General features: G+C 45.6%; 1 protein-coding gene across 3 annotated transcripts in view; it reads right to left on the bottom strand.

Moving 5' to 3' along the window:
• Positions 1-26320, bottom strand: part of FAM219A (family with sequence similarity 219 member A) — a 111515-nt gene that overhangs the window by 37858 nt on the left and 47337 nt on the right. For all 3 annotated transcript variants that reach the window (XM_075079926.1, XM_075079927.1, XM_075079925.1), the window contains exon 2: positions 11161-11260. In XM_075079926.1, coding sequence (XP_074936027.1) covers positions 11161-11260 — 100 coding nt within the window. The remainder of the gene's footprint in view (positions 1-11160; positions 11261-26320) is intronic.

Below are 26320 nucleotides of genomic sequence, written 5' to 3'. Positions count from 1 at the left end.
TGTGATCTGTTCTGGAGCCAGTTTACATTAATTACACTGGGGTCTACTTGATTCCCGTGAGTGCTATGCAGAAACTCATCTACCTATGGAGACATCAGAAGGAATTACAGAAATAGTAACACCTAGATAATTCAGAACTGGGGAAATGCTCCTCTGTGGTGGGCCAGAGGATCAGGTGGAACCTACATTTAAAGACATGGGGCTCTGAGAAGCCAGAAAACAGTACTATTGCCCTTTTCTGATTTTGTCAAAGGTGCCAACACCTGAGCAGGCAGCCTTGTCAACTCAGCTGGTGTTAGTCTGTTTAATGTCAGGAACAAGGTGTAAATCACCTTTGGGGACATCACGGTCTTTTGAACCAGCTCTCTACGTACTTTACAGAAACCAGTGACAAGAGTAATATGTACTGTGTAATGAGACCTCTGAAGAGATCACCAGCCTATCACTGCTGTGGTGCTGCCTGCTGGGGTTAAGCTTTGCTACCTAAGTTTTTATTCTCATCACTACTTCAATTACTGAAGTTTTCCCTCCGTCAGAGAATCTCAATAATTTGCTTAATTTGTTTTGTCTCACAGCCTTCTGAGCGGCTTCTCATATATGAGGTGACAGATTATGGTGGGTCAGGACAAAGAAGAGAACCTGTAATTTGCAGCTCTGGTCTTCTGCTTCAGGCACAAACCCCTCATTCAGACTCCAGATGTTTTGGCCCATTCTCATTACACAGGAAAATAATTTGTCCAGAAGCAGATCTTCAGGTTTAGGTCTCTTTCCTAGACTATAAGACCTGTAGGTACTACAAAAATCTGGAGTAGCTGAAGGATGGCCAGATAATGCCCAACAAAATGATTCAGCTACCTTACAGCCTCCCCCTTCATGACTTTTTATCTGAAGGTATATTAGCCAAAAGTGATTTGTGCAACACAAGATGTGAGTGGGTGTGTGTCTATCGGCCTGCGACATGCGTGGGTACTCAGCAACTTGTGATGGGACAGGTGTGCATATTGGTAAAGGCCTGGTGGGGTGGCACAACAAACAAGGCAAATTGCAGTGACAGAAAGAGTAGGCTCGTTTCATGAACATCATGCCACATCAAGCTTATATTCATGCTCTCATGCTTTGCTCCTGCAATTTGCTGACTGGTACCTCCCCTCCCTCCGTCTCAACCACTTACATGCTCCCTCCTGCCCAGAGCTCTCTGCTGAACTCCAGTGAATTTCTCTGTTCCAGTTTCTCTTAATGGCTTTCTGTTTACCCAAGCTTGTGTCAGCTACAGTGTCTCGCATATCTCTTCCTTTCTGCCCCTCTATTTCTCCTCTAATTAATCTGCAATAATATGCCTGTCACAACTGTTTTTCTGCTCTCATCTTTGCTGCTCTGTCTGCAAGACAGCCCTAGTGCCCTTAATGTGATGCAGCTGTTCACTCTCTCATCCCCTCCAAAAAGAGCCTGGAGATACCCTACAGGAAGGATTCTACAATAAGTCTGTGTGTGTAATTCCTCTTATAAACGGGAAGAGTAACAACACATGAAATAATGTTTAAATAAATTCTTTCCAAGCCCCAGGAGACCTCTGAGTGGTAGGCTGCACTTCTACCTTCATGAAGAAAATCAATAGCAGTGCTATATTGCCATTGCGCTCTGGCTTGCACATTACTCATCCCCCCAGCACAAAGTACAGACTGTGTTCAAGGAAATGGATGCTCTCTGGGGAGTAAAATGGCTTTGTACACTTAAGGTAATGATGTCACTTGAGGTCATCATGCAAACAGTTATGGATATGGAAATGTGCAGTTTTGTCAATAGAGCTGGAACCTGGGGACCTAGCTTAAGGGTTACAGCTTTTTTATGAAATGTTTCCTTAATTTACCTACAGAGCTTCTTCCCAGAAACAACAGCTGCTGTACCTAATTAGCATTAATCGCCTTGTTACAGAGCAGCAACTGGGAATAGTACAGTACTTGAGGTGCTGACAAAAGGACAGACTAGTGGCATTGATTTGTCCAGTCTGCTACAACCTCCCCTTATTATTCTGTTTTCTGTATGAAAAGCTTAGAAGTCACAGGCTAGAAGAAAACTGGGAAGAGAAAAGAAGCCACGGGTGCAGGCAGGTACCTATTCAAGATGCTTGCTGCCTGCTCTGTTTGGGACTGCATCTCCCAGTGCCAGTTTTTCATCTTGACCTGTGGCAAAAGCAGCCCTAGAAGGGAATCTCTAAGCAAGGTATCCTTTATCCTTTTGAACAGCACTGCGATAGGATGATCTGCTGTGTGCTTTGTGGCTCTTCGATGGAGGTGCTTTAAAACAAGCTCTGAACCCACACCCAGCCCAAGGAGAGAGGGTTAACTAACTACACCTATTGCAAGATCCATCTCAGGAGCCACATGGGAAGATAAAGGCAGTCTCTCCTTTATTGGGATTAGAGACCATCTGTAAAATTTCAACCAGAAATGCACCAATTTTGTTCTGTTGAACCCTGAGGTCTTTGTAGTTCTCAGCTCATTGACTGATATTCCCAGTACTACTCCTCCCTGACTGTTCAGCAATACAATATCTGCCATGAATGCACAGCAGCAGGCTGTAAGGCAGGAGCTAACACTACAAATGTGTCATCAGCCTCTGTCCCTAAATGGATTATCTCCTCTGTTCACTTCAATCTTCATCGAGATAGGACCCAGTCAAAAATTAGATTTGCAGCTTTGTCCAAGTCAAGGACACCAGGGAACAACATGCTATATTTCCTTGTGAGAGGGCATCTGTTGCTGTTTTACCCCTGCCGGAGTTGCTTGCTTTAGCAAACATGATTCCAGTTACTCGCTTGAGGTGTTTGAGAATTTTATTTGTTAGCAAGCAGGTATTAATCCAATAGCACAAGTAAAACACTTCAATGCTTGGAAGTGGGTGCACCTAATTGGTGTCTCCATGCAGAATCCTCATCCCCAGCTACAGACTGTGGAAGACAGAGATCTGAATTCCTCCACTACCACCAAATAAAATCTTAGGGTGTTTTTCCATCCTTACATGGAAAGGCGGAACTGACACAGGAAGAAGCAGAAGCAGACAAGAAGCCTTGGTGGTCCGATCTAGGATGTCTCCTTGAAGGATGAGCACTATGGTTGTTTGTCAGAGAATGACTTTTTCTACCAAGTCTTCCTTCACCTCTCCCTCAGCCACCTGCTTGGCTCAGGCCCCGCTAAGGCCGTTTACTTGCTCTCATCTCCTTCCTGTCATACAAAAAGCCAAAAGGCCAGGCTGGGTGACCCAAGAGGCTTTTATGCTCACCCTACCAATACGACCAGGCTCCCAGAGAGTAGAATTTTTTTCCCAGCAATAGCTGGGCTGTGGCTGACCTGCTTTAAGAGCAATCTGCACTGTGTCTCCTAGAGAACAAAAGCAACATCCTACAATGCAGCTGGCAGGAGGAAAGTGTTAGTATCCTGTTAATTAATGAAGTAGTTCTACTCTGTTAGTGTTAGAGCACCTTCCTCCCTCTTGAAGCAAGACAAATCTCTGGTTAGGCTGGTGGATTTTGTATTTGAACTGCAGCAGCTTACACCAAATGCAGCTTTGTGACACTTGCTTCTCCTTACAGGGCTGACTAGTATCCACCACTGTGCTTTTGGTATTAAGATAAATAACAGCCTGAGATCTAAGCTGGGAGGGGAACAAAAGAGTAACTAGGGAAGCATGAAAATTATTTGCTACATTTGCATTTCAGGTCATTTTTCTACAAGAAGCTTTGCAAAGAAAATCTAAAACAAAACCCATAAACGCTTTGAAGCCTGCATCAATATGAACTAGGCTTCCTCTTGGTCATACAGCAGGACCTCATCTGCATGTAGCTCACTCAGTCTTAAGGTGGGACCCAGTCTGCCTCACTCCTCATTTTTCACAAACTTTTAGGCACCTCACTGAGCAATCTTCCAAAAACAGTGCCTTAACCTTTGTCTAGTACAAGGAGAGGAGGAGCTTACATCTAAGTCAACAGGTATCTTGGAGGGATGAAGGCTGCCTGTCTGCCTCTCTGCCATATGCTCATCTGCAGATAAGGATGCAGGAGATTTACTACCAAGATCCTGGTGTGGTGGATGTGCTGATGAAGACTCCACTGCCATCCCCACTGTAGCTTGTTCTGCAGCACTCCAAATTGCCACGTTGCTCAGTGTTTCAACACAAACTGTAATGCCATCCACTGCTAGGTAAGACAGACAAACTGTCTGGAAGAGGATTTCAGTGCAGAGAAGGGAAATAAAAAATGCAAAATAGAAAAACAGATGGCATAAGCTTCATTAAAATAATATCTCGTCTCCTGGGGATCCCATGAGGATCTGTTGCCTTCCAGTGGATACAGAGCCCCTGAGATTTACACTTGGGAATTATTCTGTTCCTCCATCTCTCCTTATCACAACTCTCTTCTGTTTTCAGAAGGCTTGTGCTCCATCTGGATATGCCTGCTAATAACTATGTGCTGGAGACATCTCCTAAGCACTAATGTACACCCAGCCCCCACCCCGGTGCTGTCAGGAGCCTCTTTATCAAGTGATTTGAGAGAAAGAAAGAAGCATGGCTGAGCCTTGCAGCTCCTGACAGAAAGACAAAGCAGGAGTGTTATAAAAGTAAGAAATAAATAGTTAATATGGATATAATATCAATAAGGGTTTAAGATGATGAACTATGTGAACTGGGAGATGTTATTTCCCCTTGGTGTGAGGTTCTCCTATTTTGATGTGGCCCCGGCAGCAAGCCGAATGTTTTACTGTTCCATTTATAAACCAGGTGTAACCTTTAGGAAGTGACTAGAAATATAAGCCACCTGTGAAGCTTTTCTTGTATCTAACTGACCCCCCAAGCAAACTCATGGCCAAATGTATTTATTCAGAGGGGGAGAAACAACCAAGGAAAAGACCATTCAAGCTGCAGGACAAATCTGTGTCTGCAGCACAGCACACTCTTTACCTCACACTTCAGTCACTGTGGCTTCTGGAAGCACAAGTTGTATTCATGCTGGGTTGGTATTTAATTGAGCTCACTTGAACCGAGCTTCCAGCAAGCACATATGACAGATTTATATATGAATCTTCACAGAGCAAAAAATGACATTTATCAACCTTCCGTAAGAACATTTGACATTTGAACAATTGATTCTGATTTAACAGTGAAAAATGCCACTATCCATATGGAAAACCTGCAATAGGATTAAAACGCTAGTTGCTACCATCCCTGAAAATGGCTCTGCCAGTTAAGCTATTAAACATTTATGTATTACCTTAACTTTGTCTAGCCTTAAGGAGATTAAAAAACCAATCCAAATCCCGACAAGTTTAATGCAGAAGAGACAAAAAAAATCTAGTTGGAGAAGCTGGGGTCAGAGCTGGGACATGTGAGCCATTAAACTGCTTGAAAATTGTAAAGGACGGGCAGATTTTAAGAATATTAGCAGCAGGTGCTGATGTGGATTAAATGCATGTTACACTGGCTACGGACAATACCGTAACTCGTGTTTTGCCCCAGGTTACCTAGAGCTTATCTGGGTATGGCTAAGAGTAGAGAGTCAATCCAAATGCCACTAGATATGTGTTCACCTAAATAAAGAGGCACGCTGTTTCCACAGGCAGAGGGAGAAGTGTTTGAGCAGACCCCTCTCTGGAGATAAGGCCGGAAGATGCTCATCAGCCTTGCAAGACAATTCCTCTTAAGCAGGTAGGTTTCACCCACTATTACATTCATAAGCATATTGTGGTCAGCACCAAGTGTTCACTGGGCAGGAGCACTAGCCGGAAAGGAGGTCCTGGTGATGGTACACCTCTATCTACTGCAAAAACTGTTCAGACCCTTCCAATAGCCCACTTTCACAGAATCACAGAATGGGAGGGGTTGGAAGGGACCTCTAGAGATCATCTCGTCCAACCCCCCTGCTTGAGCAGGCACACCCAGAGCCGGGGGCATCGGAATGTGTCCAGGCGGGGTTTGAATGTCTCCAGGGAAGGGACTCCACAGCCTCCCTGGGCAGCCTGTGCCACTGCTCTGTCACCCGCACAGCAAAGAAGTTTTTCCTCATGTTTAAGTGGAACTTCCCGTGTTCCAACTTGTGCCCATTGCCCCTTGGCCTGTTGCTGGGCACCACTGAAAAGAGTCTGGCCCCATCCTCCTGACACCCACCCTTCAGATATTTATAAGCATTTATAAGATCCCCCCTCAGTCTTCTCTTCCCCAGGCTGGACAAACGCAGGTCTCTCACCCTTTCCTCATAAGGGAGATGCTCCAGTCCCCTCATCATCTTCATAGCTCTCCGCTGGACTCTCTCCAGTAGTTCCCTGTCTTTCCTGAATTAGGGAACCTGGAACTGGACGCAGTTCTCCAGATGTGGCCTCACTAGGGCAGAGTAGAGGAGGAGGATAACCCCCCTCGACCTGCTGGCCACACTTTTTTTAATGCACTACAGGACACCGTTGGCCTTCTTGGCCACAAGGGCACAGTGATGGCTCATGGTCACCTTGCTGTATATACATACACTGTATGCCTTAAAGTCTAGTGCTCATTAGTGGCTGTTTTTCACTTTCTTTACTTGCTGTACTGCTGTACTGCTTTTCATCTTACTCTGATGTGCTTGGGAACATTCTGATAACAGCAACGGCCAGGCACCTGGGCTGGCAGATGGCCTGTGCATCGCTGCTGTTTCTGTGCTGCTGCACTGGGCAGGCTGAAACTCCAGTGTGATCTTGAGTCAAAGGGACTGTGACCTGTGGATGAGTCCATGTGGGAGCAGGACACCCTGAGCATCTGTGGCCGTGGCTAAGGCTGCGCCAGAGCAGGTATATCTTGAAGCATCTGTGCCCTTGGTTATGTCTGTGTCACAGCAGGTATGCCTCTGAGGGAATTGTGGCCCAAGGATAAGTTAATGTTGGAGAAGGTACACCTCAAAGTGTCTGTGGCTGTAGATAAGTCCGTGCTGCAGTAGGTATGCCTTGAAGCATGAGGTCATGCTGGAGCACCTCAAAGTGTGTGGCCATGGATAAGCCCACAACAGAGCAGGTTTACTTCTGGAGGGACTACAGCCATGGGCAAGGCCGTGTTGGAGCAGCTGTGGGTAAGGCCATGGTAGAGGAGGTATATCCCTGAAAACATTGTGGCCCATGGAGAAGGCCACATTGGAACAGGCGCACCTCAAAGTGACTGTGGCTGTGGGTAAGTCTATGCTGCAGCAGGTACACCCCTGGAGAGACTGTGGCTCCTGGGTAAGGCTCCACTTGGAGCAGGTACATCTCTAAGGGACTGCAGTCTGTGGATAAGTCCAAGCTGGAGCAGGGGCAAGGGGAGGAGTTCATTACAATGTTAAACCTGATGGTCTGGTCCAAACAGACCAGGGGTGGAGACTGTAATGGAAATACCTTTAAATTGTTGTAACTCTGGATTTGAGTTACATATTACGGAAATTACTATAGCAGAAACCCCTTGCTGCTAGCCAGGCAAGGAGCAAGGGGAAAAGTTCATTGTGATGTTAAAACCTATAACCTGGCCCAAAGGGGCCAGGGGTGGAGATTATAATGGTTCTACCTTTACATTGTTGTAACCTGTGATTTGAGTTGCATTTCATAGGAATTACTACAGCAGGAACCACCTGAACCAATGGAGGACAAGCCTTACAAGAAGCACTGCAAGTGCAGCAGTGACCCGACCTGAGCTGGCTTTGGTGCCCAGTAAGCCCACACAACACACCACCTCTCCTGCCCTGAGTGACCACCAGGAGAGATGGACCCCAAAGTAATGGACTAAATGACTTTGGGGGAGTAAGCAAGTGCATGGTGCTTGGTTGCTGACTGGGGCTAAACCATGACACATGTCTACATGTTTTCTGAATGCCCCCAGGGATGGTGACACCACCACCTGTTCCAATGCCTGCCCACTCTTTCAGTGAAGAAATTTTTCCTAATATCCAATCTAAACCTCCCCTAATGCAGCTGGAGGCCATTTTCTGTCATTCTATTACTTCTAAATTGGGAGAAAAGACCCACACCCACCTCACTACAACCTCCTTTCAGGTAGTTGTAGAGAGCAATAAGGTCTCCCCTCAGCCTCCCCTTCTCCAGACTAAGCACCCCCCAGCTCCCTCAGCCGCTCCTCATAAGACCTGCTCTCCAGACCCTTTACCAGCTTTGTTGCCCTTCTCTGGACACGCGCCAGCACCTCAATATCCGTCTTGTACAGAAGGGCCCAAAACTGAACACAGTAGTCAAGGTGTGACCTCAGCATGTCAGTCCCTGCCGAGTACAGGGGCACGGTCACTTCCCTACTCTTGCTGGCCACACTATTGCTGATACAAGCCAGGATGCTGTTGGTCTCCTTGGCCACTGGGCACACTGCTGCCTCATGTTCAGCACCTGCCAACCAGCACCCCCAGGTCTTTCTCTGCCAGGCAGCTCTCCAGCCACTCTGCCCCAAGCCTGTAGCGTTGCATGGGGTTGTTGTGACCCAAGTGCAGGACCCAGCACTGAGCCTTGTTGAACCCCATACAGTTGGCTTTAGCCCATCGATCCAGCCTGTCCAGATCCCTCTGCAGAGCCTTCCTGCCCTCGAGCAGATCAACACTCCTGCACAACTTGGTGTTGCCTGCAAACTGACTGATGCTCCCATCCAGATTGTTGACAGATGTTAAATAGAACTGGCCCCAGCGCTGAGCCCTGGGGAACACCACTTGTGACTGGCTGCCAACTGGATCTAGCTCCGTTCACCACAATTCTCTGAGCTCAGCCATCCAGCCAGTTTTTTACCCAGTGAAGAGTACACCTGTCTAAGCCATGAGTCACTAAATATAGTTTTCCCTGTGTGGATACGCAGAAATTCTGGCAGAAAGACCAATCACTCTGCTTTATCTGATCGTTGGAAAAAAGCTGGTAAGCTCTGCGTAAGTGTGGCTATGGCATATTTTCACATATTTAGTTCATTTTAATAATTAGTTATGTTGCAATCAACTAATGTAACAAGCTGCTTTTTCCTTAGTCACCTCCAGTTAGTAAATTCTGCTATTTTACAGCAGATTGAGTTTCTCCTGTCTTATTTTCCTCATTTCTATTATTCTAGTTTTCATGTGTTTTCTCTACGGTATTTCAGGGTCTTTGTTGTACTGATGTCTCCCAAATATGCTATGACTAAATTTTCTTTGCTGACTCCTGCTTTTTGTGTCAAAGTCATTAATGAACTTATAAATGAAATGTCTGTTGCAGAACTCAGTTAGCAATGTCCTTTCTTCTGATACTTTCTTCAACACTACCTGACATGTTTTGAGTTCCTTGGTTTTTCAGTCTACTGGCTTTGCTTAAGCACTTAGTTTATTAAAGCAAGGTTTGTTACAGATCTACCTCAAATTACCTTTTCATTTAATTTGCATGAATTGAACTTGTTATCCTTGAATACAAATCTAATTCCTATGATCAGATCTCCTATATATCCTCATGACTTACATAAGCCAAGTTGAAAATAGCACCATTTCCTGTCACATTAGTGAATCTCTGGAGGATATTTTCATTGCCTAGAAATGCAAGAATATCTCAGGCTTACCAATAATAGTACCAATTGCTCTCCAACCTGATTCCTGATGTTAAATTACCCAAAACAACTATTGCAGCAGTAATTATCTCTTTAATAACATTACAGAACTCTCTTGGCAATGAAAAAGGATCCTGGTGGCATATGGCATGTTGGCAGTGATAATCTTTTACCAAACTGTGAGTTGTGCTGTCATTAACACATACTGCTGCTCCCTGCTTTTTCCTGAAAAGCAGCCACTAGTTTTAGAGTACTCATGACTGCAACTGCAGGACAAATCTACTGTCCCAATGCACAAGCTCATATCCTGTATCAGTACCTCAAGGTCCCCCACTTTGCTACATAATCTTGCTGCGTTTGCATATCCACATTTCTGTTTTCTCCTTCCTAGTCAGTCTTTCAGTGAGATCTTGCCTGTTCAACTACCTTCTTTTACTTTGTCATCTTATAGGTCTACCCTGTGGCATTCCTTTCTGCAATGCTATAACCAGATTTGTCTGATTATTCAATTTTCCGCATACTCAGGCAGAGCCTTGAGACTTCACAAGTGCTCCCCAGCCTTTTCCTGGTGTTTGCTTTAAGGGTCCTCTTATAAATGAGGCCAACACCAGTGCTTGCAGTAGTACTGCAGGCCCTTGGGTAAAACCTATTTATTGAGAACATCTCTTCATAATCACACACCAATGCCCAAACTTTCCCAAATCTTCTTCAAACCTTTGCTGTCTGCTGATCTTCCCTATCACTCATTTGGTAGGGGCCAGAGCTATTCCACTGAATATGTGGGCACCCACTTCTTTCAGAGCTTTCCCCCAACACACATAGTCACCCTCAATCAGCTCCAGCAGCATCCTCTAAGTGTCATTTGTTCTGATGTGAAGGACCACCAGGGGACTGCTTCCTGCTCCTATTGGGAAATTTTCCAGACTTAGATTCCCATTTTTTATCCATTTTCTGAGCAACAAGCACACTGTTCCTTTGACTTGTCCTTCATCATGTTCTTGAGGTTGTGTGGCACAATAGTGGCTCAGGTTTTGGAGGCAGAACAGCCATGTGTGGATTGCTGTCCTCTTGTAAGCCTTAGCCTTGCGAGGAAGCAGTGCATTGTGCTAATTGGATGATTCTGCTTTCAGAACTTAAAAAATATTTCTCAGAAATAGCATGAGTGTTTGTATGTGAACCTTTACAAACCTACAAGCCCTCCATCTCACAGTAATACAGCTTTACCATTTCCTGGTAGTAGCCCAAGTCTCTGATCCTCTCCCTTTTGTTTGCAGTTATTCTGTCTTTTCTTTTTCAAGTCCCTCTATATTATATTCATTCTTTATCTGGCCAAGCCTTGATCTTAGCTTGACAAAAATCTGCAGTTTTAAAAAGCTATGCCTTCCTTTCAAGGCATAGCTTCCTTCCTCTACCACAGTCCAAGACACAGGGTCCTTACATGTTTGTAGGTCAGTTTCCTCAGCAGCAGCAATCACAATGATAAAACTGCTCTGTGAGTGGTTTGAGCTGAGCTGGCATGCTGAGCCACATGCATGGAGATCTACATACGATCCCACAAGCACCTCACCATACTTCGGACCATGTATTCAGCCTTTTCACTCTCCATCAGCAAAGACTCACCTAATTTCACTTGAAGTGGGGACGGCTTATAGTTCATGGCTACAGTCTCTCCCTCTCTCGTATCACAATCTCTGTCCGAAATAGATGCAGCTGTTGGGTCCTGAAGAAAGAAAAGGAAACAAAACAGAATGGTTTAGATAAAAGTTAGGCAGTCTCTTCTCTAACTGGCTGTTAGGTGAGTCCATCCTCACCCACATTCAGAGCGAGCAGAGGACATGACGGTGTTTTGAATGGCTGAAACCCAGGGGCAAAACACAGAACTTTGGAAGCACGTTTAGTACAATAGAAGTACCTCTGGAAATGCCAGATTTAATCGTCAGGCTTACATGATGGATCATACTGGGAATATAATGTGGGGGGTGGGTCATCAGTTCAAATTCAGCCTGGGCTGGCAGTAGTCCCAAGTCATTTTCATGTGATGACTCTTCAGGGTGTTGTATGAAACGCATTTACAGTTTCAGCTGAGTTCCAAGTGGACCACTCAACGTCATGATTAAAACTAAAAAGCTCATGACCACCTCTGTGAAAGCTCAGCTGAGAAGGAATGAGGATTGAATGAATAGGAGATTTCAACCTCTGGTTCCTCTTGGGATAGGATGAAGAAGTCTGTACCTCCCATGCTGGACCTATTTTGTGGCTAACTGGAAAGATTTAATTTCTGTATCTGTCAGCAGAGTGCCCTTCACTGTCACTGAAATCCCCACACAAACCCAAAGCTCTGCAAACACAGAGTCCACTCTATCACACCTACTTGCAGACAACCTAATCCAGGTAGAGTTGTACTCTACTGTATAGCACATCAAAGGGTTCAGAGACAGCCAAACTACTAATTCAGGCAGTTCTGGCACTGCAAAAAATAAAGTCCTTTCACACCAAACTTCAAACCTACTGGAACTGTCTCTACTTAGCATCATAGTGAAAACTAAATTTTTCGAAGACGTTCAGTTCTCCCCACCTACATGATGGAAAATAAACTGAGCGTGAGTATATATATATGTGTGTGAAGTAAATTTGGGTTTACAATAGGTAGAACTGCACAGGGAAAACTAACATCCAGTATTAGGTCCAATATCTGAAGAAACCATCACTTTGTAAGAAACGGAACAGAGAATCAGAAAATAGATGCTAGAAAATACCATTCAAAACCAGTGAATTGATACTGTCCATCTCTCAGTTTCTGGAGTTTGTATTTTGTACACAATTTCTTATAAGAACGCAACCCATCATTTGGCACGTCAGTGCAAGGTAGAATCACCAAGTTTCAAAGCAAGGTACCACCAGTCTTTGCTCTCAGTAAAAACATCACGCAGTGAGCCACTGTCCCTTCCTCCCCAGTTCTTGCCTACTCTCTGCAGTGCACATTAACTCTTTTTAATACACTGTGCTTGTGAGATAAAATGTGACTCTTGAATTAGGCTCTAACTTAATAAAAACTGGTCAAATAATGTAAGTAGAGTTATAACGTTTTATTGAAATTCTGCTCCTTTGCACTATCCAACAGACTTTGGCAGTACTTAAAATGGATGGTGCTTACAAGACTTTGCATTCAATGACATTGAAGAGATAATGCTGAACCATATGCAATTTCTTCTGCTTTCCTCTAATGCAGTCATTGCTGCACTTTTCCTCTAATGCAGCAGCTTAATGACTGGTTAAAAATGTTAGAGCAGGTTGCAGGCAAACAAGCCAGTCTCCAGGATAACATAGTTAGGCATAAATGATGAATCACATGCATTTTACATTAAAAATCCCACTTTAATAACCACACTAAGTGACAAAATACAGCAACTGAAATTAAATTAAGCTAAAAGTGAAGTGGTACACAGAAGAAAAACAATTCCAACTTGATAAATGAAAATGATGTGCTGTAGCTAGCTACTGTTACTCAAGAAAGAGCTCGGATGACAGGCTCCATCACATGACCAGCTGGACAGACCAGGACTCTTCAGCCAGGGAGACACAACAGATGGGGGCTCTGGGAGAAGTCTAAATGATCCTGAGTGGGGTGAAAAGGTGAACAGGGATCAGCTAGCCCGTATTTTCTACAAACATGAGATATGCGATATAGCAGTGAACTCACAGCAGCTGGAAACAAACTCAGTAGTTCTCCATACAGAAGATGATGTGCTACTGTGGATGCTAAAAGGCATCCCTCTGCACTCAGGAAAGGGTGAGAAAAATTAATGGAAGGAATATCCATCAAATCCAAATGTGTTGCTTCTGGCTCGGGCTGCTCACAGGCACAGATTGCTGGAGGTGGGGAACAAGGCAGGCATTACTGTGGGCCCACCCTACTCTTGTCCTCTTGGGAACACGACACAGGGGTAGGCGAGACCTTTAATCTGTCTTGAAATAGGCATCCTTGTTTTCTGTGTCAGAACCTATTCTATAATCTCATCTGAAGACCAGTTCTTGTGGTATCCTTGTAACATGGGATCAGTCTCCAACACACCCAGCTGAAGGGGCTAGACCAGAATCCAGGATGTAGGAAAGGATATTAATGGGAATGCCCAGATAATACAGACAACGCAGCTGTATCCCACACATGCTACAACCTCTCCAAGAGGGATGTGTAAGGAGGTAGGTGGCACCACCTAAGTCCAGGCTTCCTGGATGAGAATCTTTTCTCTGACAGTCTGGGAAAAGGCAGGATACAGCTGGTTTTAAGGAGCATGACTCCAAGAGCTGGATGCTTCCTAATGCTACTGAACACAAACGAGTCCTTGGGGCCCCAATTCTGCTGGCTGCAGGAAGGCATTACAGTAGACATATTACAGTAAAGGACATGGTGCGGTGGCCACATACTGCCTCACAGCAGTGTAGAGCCACGTGAGCTCACAGCCAGAAGTTCACATGGCAGGGAAAGGGCTTGGCCACCAGGACTAGCTCAGCTTCACACTGTTAAAATTACGCTTAAACTCTTTAAATCAAAACCAGTCCTAACTTTCTTGGAAGCTGATTGTTGTGGTTTAGCGGCAGCTCAGCCCCACACAGCCGCTCGCTCACTGCCCCACCGGTAGATGGGGGAGAGAATCAGAAGGGTAACGCTCGTGGGTCGGGATAAGAACAGTTTAATAATTAAAATTAAAAGAAAAAACAGTAGAAATGCAATGTAAAGGAGAACAACGAGAGGCGCAAAGCCCCGGGGGAGGGGGGGAACGAACCGCCGGAACAAACCGCACGCGCCGCAGCCGCTCCCCGCCCGCCGACCCGACGCCGCGCCGCCCCCGCGCTGCCGCTGCCCGCCCTCAATATATTGGTCACAGTGTCACGTGGTATGGAATGAACCTGCCATTGGCCAGTCGGGGTCAGCCGCCCCCGCCACGGCCCCGCCCCTCCCAGCCCCCCGCCCCGCCACGCGGCAGAGCGCGGGAAGCTGGAAAGGTAGCCGACCCCCACAGTGAGGAGAATTAACCCCTTCTCAGCCAAAACCAGCACACTGATGTGCTGACAGTAGCTTTTCCTTGTGGGTAACCTGCCAGTAACATTAGACATCCATTTTCATAAACAGAGGGAAGGGAGAAGCGTTCTGAGGTGCCTTTGAGGATTTAGACTCTGGTCCTGGACCAGTGGACTCAGCTGAAGCAATCTCAAAGCTGGGCTCTAGACCAAACAAATAGAAAAGTCCTCCTAGACCTCTGGAGTAAACAAAGATGATTGTCAAAGAGCGATTCCATCCTGTCTTAGACACCCATCTTAAAAGGAGATGAATCCATCCCTGGAGATGTGTCTCCCTCTCCCCTCTGACTACAGAGGAGACCTGGAAGCTGGTGGAGCACCCCTGCTCTGCCACTGGAGGTGGGAATGATGAAGGACACAGCAGCAGAGTCCACAATAATGCCAGTCCACACCAGGAATTCATCTCCAAGGTTTGGAACAACACTTTTCTGCCCCAGCAGCATGGCACCTCCACAGCAGACCTGCAGGGGAACATGTTACAGCTGCACAACAGACCCATGACTTGCACAGAGGGATCACAAAGTACCAGCAGAGTCTGGGTGACCACCGCTGTGTGCATGGGCCAGGCTCACTCTCTCCAAAGAGTAAAATGGAACCAAGAAGAAACAGAGCTGGGCCAGAGACAGCATCCCCAGTGCCAGTGGCTATCTATTCCAGGCCCAGGAGTGTTGAGGCACTGTCATATTTCCCATCTGTCACTTCATATACGTTCTGCAGCAATACACAGGACTCCATAGTAAGAACCCTGGCTGCAAGAATGACAGCATTCCCACATCAGCTCGGCTGGAGCTGCCTCTTTGCATGAACACACCTTGCTTCTGTGCATACTGAATGGGTGAGTTTCTCTCTCTATGGCTCATCCACCCAGAGAAAAATTTACTTGATTAATTAGCCTTTTTCTTGTGAATGCCTGTGAGCACACTGAGACCCACTGTGGGCTTTTGCTATTGGCATTCACTTGGCAATTTTGTCCTTTTTTACAAGCCTCCCTAAACTGACGCATTCAGCTCTGACCGCAATGTCAAAATCTCAGCCACGTGGTGTGGCTGGTCCCAGGACAGATGATGCTTACTGCTCTGTGCTCACTGTGGGGAACACAACACTCCCAATCAAAAGGCAGGTGCCGAGATGTGGCTGCAGGGGCTCTAAATGGGTATGGGAATTTAATACTTTTAAGGGATTTTTTCTGTTCCTGAGGACTCCTTATGTCTTCATTCCTAGGGAAAAAATATATTCATTCAGGCCACTGCATGAACATTCGGCTGTGGCCAGAGTTTAATCAAAGTTTTCTCCCTACATGCTCACAGCTTAATTGGGTATGCACAGCCACAGCATTCAAACGGTGGGGCCGTTCCTTACTAGTTTGGTTTTTTTCTATAGGCTCAAAACAATGGACCTCGAAAACTGCCCTCCTGCTAGGTACAGCTATGTCCTATGGTGCATACCATGTGCTATGTCCAATGAATCTTCATGGAGCAGGAGTGCTGTGAATCCTTGGTATGCAGGGGAACAGAGAGAAGTCGAAACCACTTTAAACAGAAATCCAGGGTTTAAGGAAGCTGGCATGCTCAGTGGGGTTTTTATTCTTTCTCTGTTTTTAAATTTCTCCTTTCCTTTTTGCAGTACTTAGCAAGAAACAACATCTGCCATACTGCACTGGTCAATAGTCTTTCTACCCTTTATCGTCTACCTCTCTCAGTGACCCACACTGACTACAACGGGGAAAATAGCTTCAGCCAGCAAACTGTGCAGTTACACCCTGAGCAACGGAGCTGGGTGCTGGGTACAAACACACCCTTGTAGCATCTTGGAAAATGCAGCTTCCTTTGCCTTCCTTCACAATCAACACTTCTGACAACTTGCAAGCCTAACAAGTCTCTGCTTTCCAGTCTGCAAATCCTCTGGGACCCCAGTGCATGTGGAAGGGAATGGGCCCAATGCGGTTTCTGTGGTGTTCAGCTGCCCCTTAAAAACATAGCTGGTAACCAAGATGTCTCTATCGGCCCACACTTCCCAATCCTAAAAATCTGTCATTTTTACAGCCCTAAGAAAATGTTCTCCACTCTGCTGTCTGTGGGAAATCCTAGGATCATTAAAGCAGGTCTACTTTTTGATAAAAGCAGAGGGGCATGACTGCCCTTACCCTCTAATCTCAAGGAAAGACTCAATATACAGGGCTTTATCCACAACTTCTCTCCACAGTTCAGAGGCTTCTGTCTGATCATCATCACCTGAATCAGTACGAGCTGACTGCTCAGGTGTATCATCCAGCTACCTTTGTCTCTCTCCTGTACCAACTGATGATGTGCTTGCTGTCTTCTGTCCAACTTAAAGATGTTGGAATTCTTAGTACCAACACGTGTGTGACAGCCTACAATGAGCGCTTGCAGCTCAGCAGACTCCTGCTTTCTGAAGCTGCCCATGTGGATCACACATTGCAAACAAATACTAACAAGAAAGGACAAGCCCAAGTGTTTTGCTTCTTTTCCACATTGAACAGAGTCTGGAAAATTTGACATGTCATGTGCATGAGAGACTGACTTACTGAGCAGAAAAACAAGTCAGAAATCGCATGCACCCCAAATACAGGGGGTACCTTCGGGTCACCAAGAAGTTTCTACATTTCCATGTTGTCATCCCAGACTCTCAGACTAGAACATTGCTCCTGCTAATAAATATTTATGCCTTCAGTCTCTCTGCCCTAAGAACAGAAAATCCTATGCCATTTGCAGATTCACTCTGCCTCAAGCTGTACTGCATTAGGTTCTCCTGAGAAATGCAGTTGTAGGCAGCAGGATTTGGGGAGTGGGAGGGAGGACTCTGATGTGCACAGGTGGGTATGTAAAAGCACAACCTCATGGTGTTTTGGACAACAGATCTCTGCAGCCTCTAGGTTTCATTACAATATAGACATGAAATACCTACGAACATGAAGTGCTGAAAAAAAACCCAAAACACTGGGAGCAAAAACACTGGGAACTAAGATGTGCATAGTCTGTCTATGTGAGAAACAGCATAAAACGAGAGGCTCAAAGGCTGTGAGATTTATAGTGGATCAAGATGTATCCACCATACAGATGAACAATGGTCAATAATAGCATGTTCAGCAAGAGAAAGGAAAGCATCACAGAGGGATGTATGGCAGGAATGGAACCTACAAACCTCACAAAAGACTCTCATGCTCTCCTCCACATTACTCAGGCTTCAGCTTAACCATACAGTTTTGGGGCCCATTATTTCAAGGAAGATGTAATCCCCTCAGCATTCCCACATACAAAAGCTAGAAGCTATAACCATCCAGGAACACTGGAAGAATGGGGCTGTTCAGAGAAGAAAGGGGAAGACTAAGGAGTAATACAATAGCTGTCTTCAGATACAGAAAGATCTGCCACAGAGAAAAAGGGAGTAATTTTTTTTTCATGTTTCTGATTGCCAGAATAAGAAACTATTACCTTAAATTGCAGCAGGGTTGCAAGGAAATATCAGAGAAAATGGTAGAGGTAAGGCTAAGGAGTGGTACATTTCCCTGATGAAGTTGTGGAATTGCTGTTGCAAGCCCAGGTTAGGAACTGATTTGTCATACCGAAAGTCAACAGAGGTGATCTGGTTTTGGGGCAGCCTGATCTGAATTTGGTGCAAGCTGATAAGATCCCGAATCTTTTTAGGTCCATTTCCCCCACCTGTCTTAAGAGGAGAGGAGCCTTCTAAGCCAGACTTTTTTAGGCAGAACACCAGTTTATCCTGGGAACGAGAGGTTCTCCAGACTCCCCTACCCACTGCCAAGGACCATGGCTAGCAGCTCACCTTCTTTCTGCGTGAGCTGAAGAAACCGTCTTTTTTCTGTGTCTCACATGTTGAAGGAACTCCAGAATTACATGGTGACCACAGCAGAAGGCGTGGTTGTCACTTTTCATCAGCATGTGCACGCTGCTGGATCCAGAGCATTAACTGCTCATCTCAGCATCACCACCCAGTACCAAAGTAAAAATAAATGCCATCTTGGTGACACAGCAACCAATGCACTGAAATACATTCTGACTCAGTTTAAACAAAGCAATAAACAACAAATGTTTATTGACTTTCTACTAGCTCTGCCAATGCACCAGTTCCAACATTGCTGTTTTTCTTTTCTGAGCAACTGCTAAACAGATCTTATTCAACAGTAACAGATTAGGCCTGCAATATCCACTACAAGATCCAGATTTTGAACCTGATTAAGTTATAATTGTAAGACAAACTGGTATTTGAAGCCATTTTTTTCAGCAATTGAGAAGCCATCAGTATTAATATTGCTCCATGATTAAAACCTCAAGTCATATTAATTAAATTGAACCAGAACGCTGCTGAAATGACTTTTTTACTGTGTACACCTGTAGTTGGGGTAGCCCAACTCACTGGCAGGTAACAGGGAGTTCAGATCTTTGTTTTGTTTCAAATGGGGGCAGAAGAGAAGTGCCAGTCTGCCTGTGTGTGCCGCAGTGCTTGTGCTGAAATGGTCCCTTGGAGCCGTGGCCGTGAAGGGTCTGCCTGACTGCCACATTCAAGCTGAACAAAATGCAGCAAACAGAAAGGCATAAGCTATGGAAAGGGAACAAGACGTTTCAGAGGTCTGTTTTCCTAATCTAAAATGACATTTGCAGCACAGGGAAGAAAGGCTCTTTTTTTAGATGATGATGTATGACTAATCCTGGGAGCTACGGTAACAGAGGAAGCACCAATTCAGTAAGTAGACCAAATACTTTGGGAAAGCAACTGAGGGACAAGGAAGAAAAATGGGAGTAATTATGTGATTTCTGTTAGATTTCCCTCTGAGAAACCAGCAGCACAAGCAGCCCCTCGTCCTTCCCTTTCAATCACGATAGAGTATATTTAACGCTATATTTCCCTCCAGACTCTTCTCACGCACATAAGCCATCACTATTATCACATGCATTTGGTATCTTCTACTAACTTTACATGACTTAAATTGGATCATTAACATTGCAAATTAGAGAAATGCCACACTGCACTCCCCACTGCCTGCAGCACTCGCCAAGCGGCTGGCATGCAATAACTATTTAAAACCAGCTATTAACTGAGGTATGTTTGCAGGGTGCTTAAATACCAAAACATTTACTTCCTTGTAAAGCATATGTTCATGAGGATATTATACCTTTCCTTTTGTACCACTGACATACAGCCACAGCTCTGAGGTGCAACATGAGACGTATGAGTATTTAAGGCAATTAAGCATCACAAATTCCTTGGTAGCTAAGAGTCAGTTTAGCAACCAGCGTCTGGTCAAACCAGGATCTCAAAACACACACCCCCCCAACTTTATAACTGCCCTTTAAACCTTCACTCATGAGGGAAGATACCCTCAAAATGACTAAAAATTGAGAACTGTGTCAGAGCCAAGATCACGGTGTGTTTGGGTGGTGGAGGCAGGAACAGGAGCACGAGCTCTTGGCTACATGCTGTAGTCAAATTCTGTAAAAAATTGCAGTACTCTGCACAGTCCTAGTGCTGCCCATAAGGAACCACAGCAGGACCTTGTAGTGACTGAGTATGTGGTTGCTGGTTAGTGTTTAGAGTTTCTTTCAAAGGTGTGTCCCATCTTTACTCCTTCAAGGCTTTAAAGGAGCCTTACCAAGAGGAAAAGTCTATTTTCAAAGACAGAGTTGAATTTTCCACCTGAAATGAAGATGATCAGAGACTCTCCCGTGTGGTGGAGCTGTGGTTCCTTCCAACGGACAACCCCAACACCCAGAAAAACTGGCTGAGAAAGTGCAAGAGAAGTGGTGCCATCACTGCTGAAATGCCATGGTCGTGGGCATATACCAACTGGTTTACAGATCCTCTCTGCACACAGGTAGGCTGTTTCAGCTGTACATGAAAGATGAGATCAAAGTTTGCCTGAAGGAAACACTAAAAATGTTAGCTGGTTCTGGCAGATACTGTACAAATGAAATATTTTGATTAAAAAATGTGCCAGCAGAATACAAATGACAGTAGGACAGTCCTGTTCCAGTGATGTAAGTTCCCTCCAACATCCTGGAGATCAGATAATCTCTTTCATAGGCCATGGACTGGATCCAGCATGGCAAATATAACGTTACTAAGCTTCCAGAGCCTTTGGCTGTAAAAACAAAAGCAGGAAAAGCTGGGATGGCTCTACATCCACACCTTTCAACAGACCAAGGGCTCTATTCAGTGGTTCAATGTCACGGCTATTACTAGCATACCTCTGGGGCCACTCGTTCTTTTCCATTTAGCAGTTAGGGCCCTTTTTTCAAGAAAGGTGGCTGATCTTGGCATGTTAAACTCTTACACGTGTAAGACGAATGAGGTCTTGCTTTTTGCTTCAGGAATACCCCTGGCACCTTTAATCCAATCCCTCCAATCCTTTTCTGAGCTGTTTGATTGCTTCTCCTGTTCACTCCTCCTCCAACAATCATTTTTCATCCTGCCTTTCTCCTGCACCTAGTCAATGCCCCTTCCCCCAGAGGGCAGGGGTGTCTGGCTCTGCAGGCTCTCTGACTGAGGTCTCAAGTCAATTATGAGACCCACACAATGGACAATGCCACCTGCCGAGTGTCAGCTTGGTGTCAGACATTTCTGGAGTGAAAATGAGATGCGTGCAGACTGCAGAACTTTTTTAAGCCTCTGGATTCATGTTGAAACCACAGGATGCCCTCTCCATCACACAGCTACTTCATGTTTGCTAGGTCCATTGCCTTCAACCCAAGGCACCCTGGGCAGAGTGTTTGCTGTCTATACAAGCCAAGTTTGTGTGCCTGCACTTTATTTAGCCTGCACTCTCAACCAAGGGCATGGATGGATCTTGCAAGTGCTTTCAGCAGTGAATCACTGCGTCTCCCTTCAGGTACTCAGCCAAAGCTGGTGCAGGAAGGAGTCACTAACATGGAAATCTCAAGGACTAAGCACTCTGCTTTCTAGCGAAGCTGAAGATCTGGGAATGCTGTGTAACAAATGCAGTCAGGATGTTGAGGGAACAACAAATAAATACCTATGCATTTGTCCAAATTCAAAGCTACCTCTGGCCCCAGGAAGGAGGAATGCTCAGAAAACCAAGGAAAGGAGACAGGCTGTAAGCAGGATCCTAACAAAGCCCTGAAGAAGTACTGGGGGGGCTCACCACTCTGGGATGGAGGTTTCAAGAGATTTCTCAGGAGTAATAATGGACGCCCAGTGGCATTCAAAGCTCTTTAACAAATCTAAAACCATAGACTCTTCCAACACAACCCAGAAGATGAGCAGCTGCTCAAGGCTCTCACACCAAGCATATCTGTCACAGTGCAGACACAGATGGGGATCTCAGTGGTGGACACCAGGTTAGCTTGGAGAGCAGGAGACCCTGCCATAGCCATGCTTTCATACCCACCCAGTGCTGCCTCCTCACCCCACAACTCCAGCTGATGGGTTCAGCAGGATCTTGGTGGGTAACACTAACAGCTTTGATAGGCAGGCAGGCAGGCAGGACTGCTCTTGTCCTCACCTTACCATGCTCAGTGTGGCCACCAGTTCAAAGTCTTCAGCACATTGCTGTGAGCACAGCCTGAGAGGTCACTTGCCCATACTGCAAATGTGGATCTCAGCATCAAAACCTTACCAGTTTCTTTCCACTGGTAGAGAAAACAAAGGCACCACGCTGAGTGCTCAGCCGCCCTTTTCTCTTTAGCACAATGCTTTCAACTTGTCCCAAGAGATGGAGAGCTCAATCATCAGATTTCCATATTTATAAGGAGAGAGTTTCTGTTTAGCCAAGCTTGTGACAGAAATAACCCTGCAAACAGCAGCAGGAGCAGCAGCACAGCAAACATGTCTGAGGGGCGGAGATGCAAAATCCGAGGGAGATCTCAAGTTGCTCTCTACCTTGGCACAGCTTTCCAGCCCTGCACAAGAAAATGTGAGGGCACAAATCATTTTGGCTTCTAAAATAAGACCTTGCCTCTCCCCCACCCCTCATGCCTGCATCTCTGTGACTAATTAGCATCCAGGGTGATACAGATTCCCCTCTGATAAAGGACTGTTTGGCTCCCTTCTCCCCTGACACTTTTGTATTAGAAATATCCTCATTATGTGACTAATCAGGGAAGCCGAGAGGAAGGCACAGGACCTGACTTAAAGGGAAATCACTGATTTTTAGAAACGTGGCTTATAGATTATTGTCTCCAAAGGGCAGGGATGCTTCTTCCCTTCCTGTTCCTGAAAAAAAAAGTGCAAAATTGAGGTCCCTGAAGAAAAACCTATTTTTATTACCAGAAGGGGTGGCTTTTATCATCTCCTCTATTCACTAAGTTTGCTCCCAATTCCCTCAGGTATTGTAGGGTTGCAGTTTATGCACTGCAAAGGTCCTCGAGAGCCTGCCAGCCCCACACTGCCTGCTGGGGCTGGGTTCAGCAATGTGTCCAACAGCCCCAGCGCTGCCAGACACTACCGATGGGAAGTGACAAGCCTGGTTAGCATTTTACCACATTCAGCTTAAAAGTCAGTGGCACACAAAATGCCAGCTGCATTCCTGGACGTCCCTTGAGAGCAACTGAAGATATTTAGCGCTGTTATCTTTCACGTAGCACACCAGGCTGAGCAAAGACTAGTGCATACCTTAAATATTGAGGTAAACTGGGCTTGGCAGGAGCTCTCTGAAATAAAGGCAAGCATACACCAATTAGCAGCATAAGGAGAGTGTTTTTAAAGGAGAATGTTGTTTCCCCTCTGTCCTCCCTGCAATGGAGCTGGTCTCCTCGGTCTTCCTTCGACAGCATCAGAAAGAGATACCAGGCCACACAGCTTCCACCTCACTTCTCCTTTGAAGGCAGCCCCTTTACCAGCCAAAATCAAGCCATCTGTCTCTGGCCCCCTTTGGGGAGCCGCAGCAGATTGTGGAGCACAGGAGGAAGCACCGCAGGAGGTGGGAACAGGAAGTTGAGGGAGCTTATTGCACACACAAAAAGCCAAACCAGATCCCTGGTTGAGCTGGGAAGGGAGATGAAAGGGTGACTGCAGCACCAGTGCTCCCTGGGACAGACTCAGGCAGATGCATGCCAGCTCTCACTCTTCATTCAGCTCCCTCTGGGCTGCTGTTCCTTCTGCTGTGGAGGCACAGACCAGCCCCAAAGCGTGTGCCAGGGCTCCCAACAGCATTGCTGGAAGGCAGACAGACTGCTGTGAGCCACAGAGGGTTTTGCCTGCTTTGCTCACTGAGTGTGACTGCCCAAATCTTTGCATTTTGACAGTTTTTTTCACTTCCCAAATGTCTACTGTTCGGGGCAAAATTTTGCACTCTTGACATTTCTCTCAGCCTGATTTGAAATATATATTTATATATAATTGTTTATATAATTATACATAAAATTACATTTTATATATAATAAATATTTTATGTATTACATATTATATAATATATAATTATACATATTAAAAATTATATATATTAAAAATAATTCTTTTTGTTGGGGTGCGGTGCTGAGAACACATTTTGTCACCCTGAGCCCTCCCCTCTCAGCATCTGCTGTGTGAGGCTGAGGCTGATGAGGGCAGGGGACTGCCAGGGGATGAGAAGGGAGGGAGGGAAGGCAGGGCCTGTCAGAACGACCTAGAGCGTACTGAGAAGGGGCTGGGGGAAACAGTCTGGATGGGTATCCAGGAGGGCAAATAGGAATGGCTGAATGATGTTCCTGGAAGAACAGGTCCAAGAGGCAAGGAAGAGGCATGACAGGGAGAGTGAAAGGCAGTCAGGGTTAAAGCACTAGAAGACATAGCTGTCAGACATCTGCCGTACGACGCACCTCAGTGCTCTGCCAGGACTTGCGCACATGAAGGACAACTGACCATTGCTGCTACTTTGCCAGCTGGTCCCAGACTACTTTTCAATGAAGCTCTAGAAGCCTTCTTGCAATGAAGGGATTTAGGAACCTAACTGGCTCTGTGGCCTGAGCTCAGCTAAGGCTGGTGAAGGCATGGAGAAATGTGCTCAGATGGCCCAGAGCCATGCTGCTGTGCCAGGCCATGCTGGGTTTTCCTTATAGTCTATTTTCCTATGCTAAAACTGCAGGGAACTGACAGAAAAAAACCAGCAGGGCTGGTTTACCAAGCTCTCAAATACAGCTGCTGCAGCCTAATTTGAGCCCTTGCAACCTATGTGCTACAAAACAGCCATTAAAGACATACTCATGTAAACCCTTTCCCTTGGTAATTCAGGAGCCAGCATAGACCTATGCTGGAGATGAACCAGGGTTACACAAGAAAGGAACAGAAGACCAAGTACATGATTTCTTGCACAAGTTGCAAGTCATGTAGGGAACAGGGGAGCAGAGTGCACAGGAGGAAAGATGATCTTGTGGTTATACAACATGGGGCTGTCCTAGAGAACTGGGACCTTTATGGTCTTACATTAAATGTGCCAAGTCTCTAAAACCAGATTTCCCACAAAGGGTCACTATTAAGGTCTCCCTCCTCTGCAGGGCTCCTGGATCACAGCCCTGCAGTGTGATATGTTCAATGCTTACAAATGCTACCAAAGTGAACAGGAGCTGCACTTTGAGTAGGTGAAAAGACAGGAATCAGAAGGGAGGAAAAATCATCAGGCAATAAGTATGCTGCAGTGAAAACCCCAAATGATCTTCTGGCCTTAATCAGTCTCTCCCTCAAACCCTTATCCATCTAGTCACAGGATCATGAGAGAAAGTGAAGGGATTTTGAAAGGACTAGGGGCATCTGGTAAGGCCTTCTAATCCATCCCCTCATCTAGCAGTAGGGCTACAGAAATGAACAAGGACTTTGTGAAGTGCTCAGACACTATCTGTTGTGCCAAATGCCACGGAACAGTCCACAAAATTACTTACTTGGCCATCAGGGTAATTCTGGTTTTATGCCTTTCTTCATTTTGTGTGTGTGGCTCTGCTATGTCTTTTTGTATCCGGTAGGCCTATCCTTCCCCCTGACACTGGCATGTCTTGCAACTCTATTTGCAACCCAGCCAGTTTGCTTGCCAGCATCACCCCACTGCCTGTACAGCTGTTCTTCACCGAGAGATGGGAGAGCAGGAACACTCGGTGAAGTAAGAGCAAGAAAACTATAATAACAAATCAAAGCAGCAGCCCCAATCTTTACCTTGACCTTACGAAAGGCCTGTGCTCATTCACCCCAAACAAGGTAAGAAGTCTTTTTCAGGATGACCTGGCACTTGCGCACATTCCCTTTCAAGACCCAGTAATTAGACGGCTGTCAGACGCGCTGAAAAAAAGAATGTCTATTCCTTCTCATACTGTTTATTTTTACTTTGGTGTAGATCCCTGCATCATCCTTATCCATTAACTGGTGTCTTGTGCCAGCAGGTCCATAAGCTGTAGGAATGGATCTGCATTCCAGCCTCTCCCCCTCAACCCATTGACTCAGCTTTGGGATCAGTGTCTTTCAGTCCCACTGAATTCTTAATATCTTGTGTTCTGGAGTAGGAGTTCGGGTCTCTAATAACCCCTTATCTCTTTTTTTTACCTCCTTGATTATTTTCCTCCTTCTAGCATGCCTCCTACTATTTGCTTCTGCAAGAAGAAACAATTTTCACTCAGTATTTTCACTATTTATTTCTTCCTTGCTAGAGACACCCAAACTCTTCTGGATTCCACAATACTCTTTTTAGGATGGGTGATCAGAACCACCCACCATGTCCCAGGCAACATACTACTGATTTAGAACG

This window comes from Phalacrocorax aristotelis, chromosome Z (assembly GCF_949628215.1).
Source record: "Phalacrocorax aristotelis chromosome Z, bGulAri2.1, whole genome shotgun sequence".
In the NCBI taxonomy this organism is placed as follows: Eukaryota; Metazoa; Chordata; class Aves; order Suliformes; family Phalacrocoracidae; genus Phalacrocorax; species Phalacrocorax aristotelis.
The sequence above is the reverse complement of the archived record's forward strand: the minus strand, read 5'-3'. Positions and strand labels throughout refer to the sequence as shown.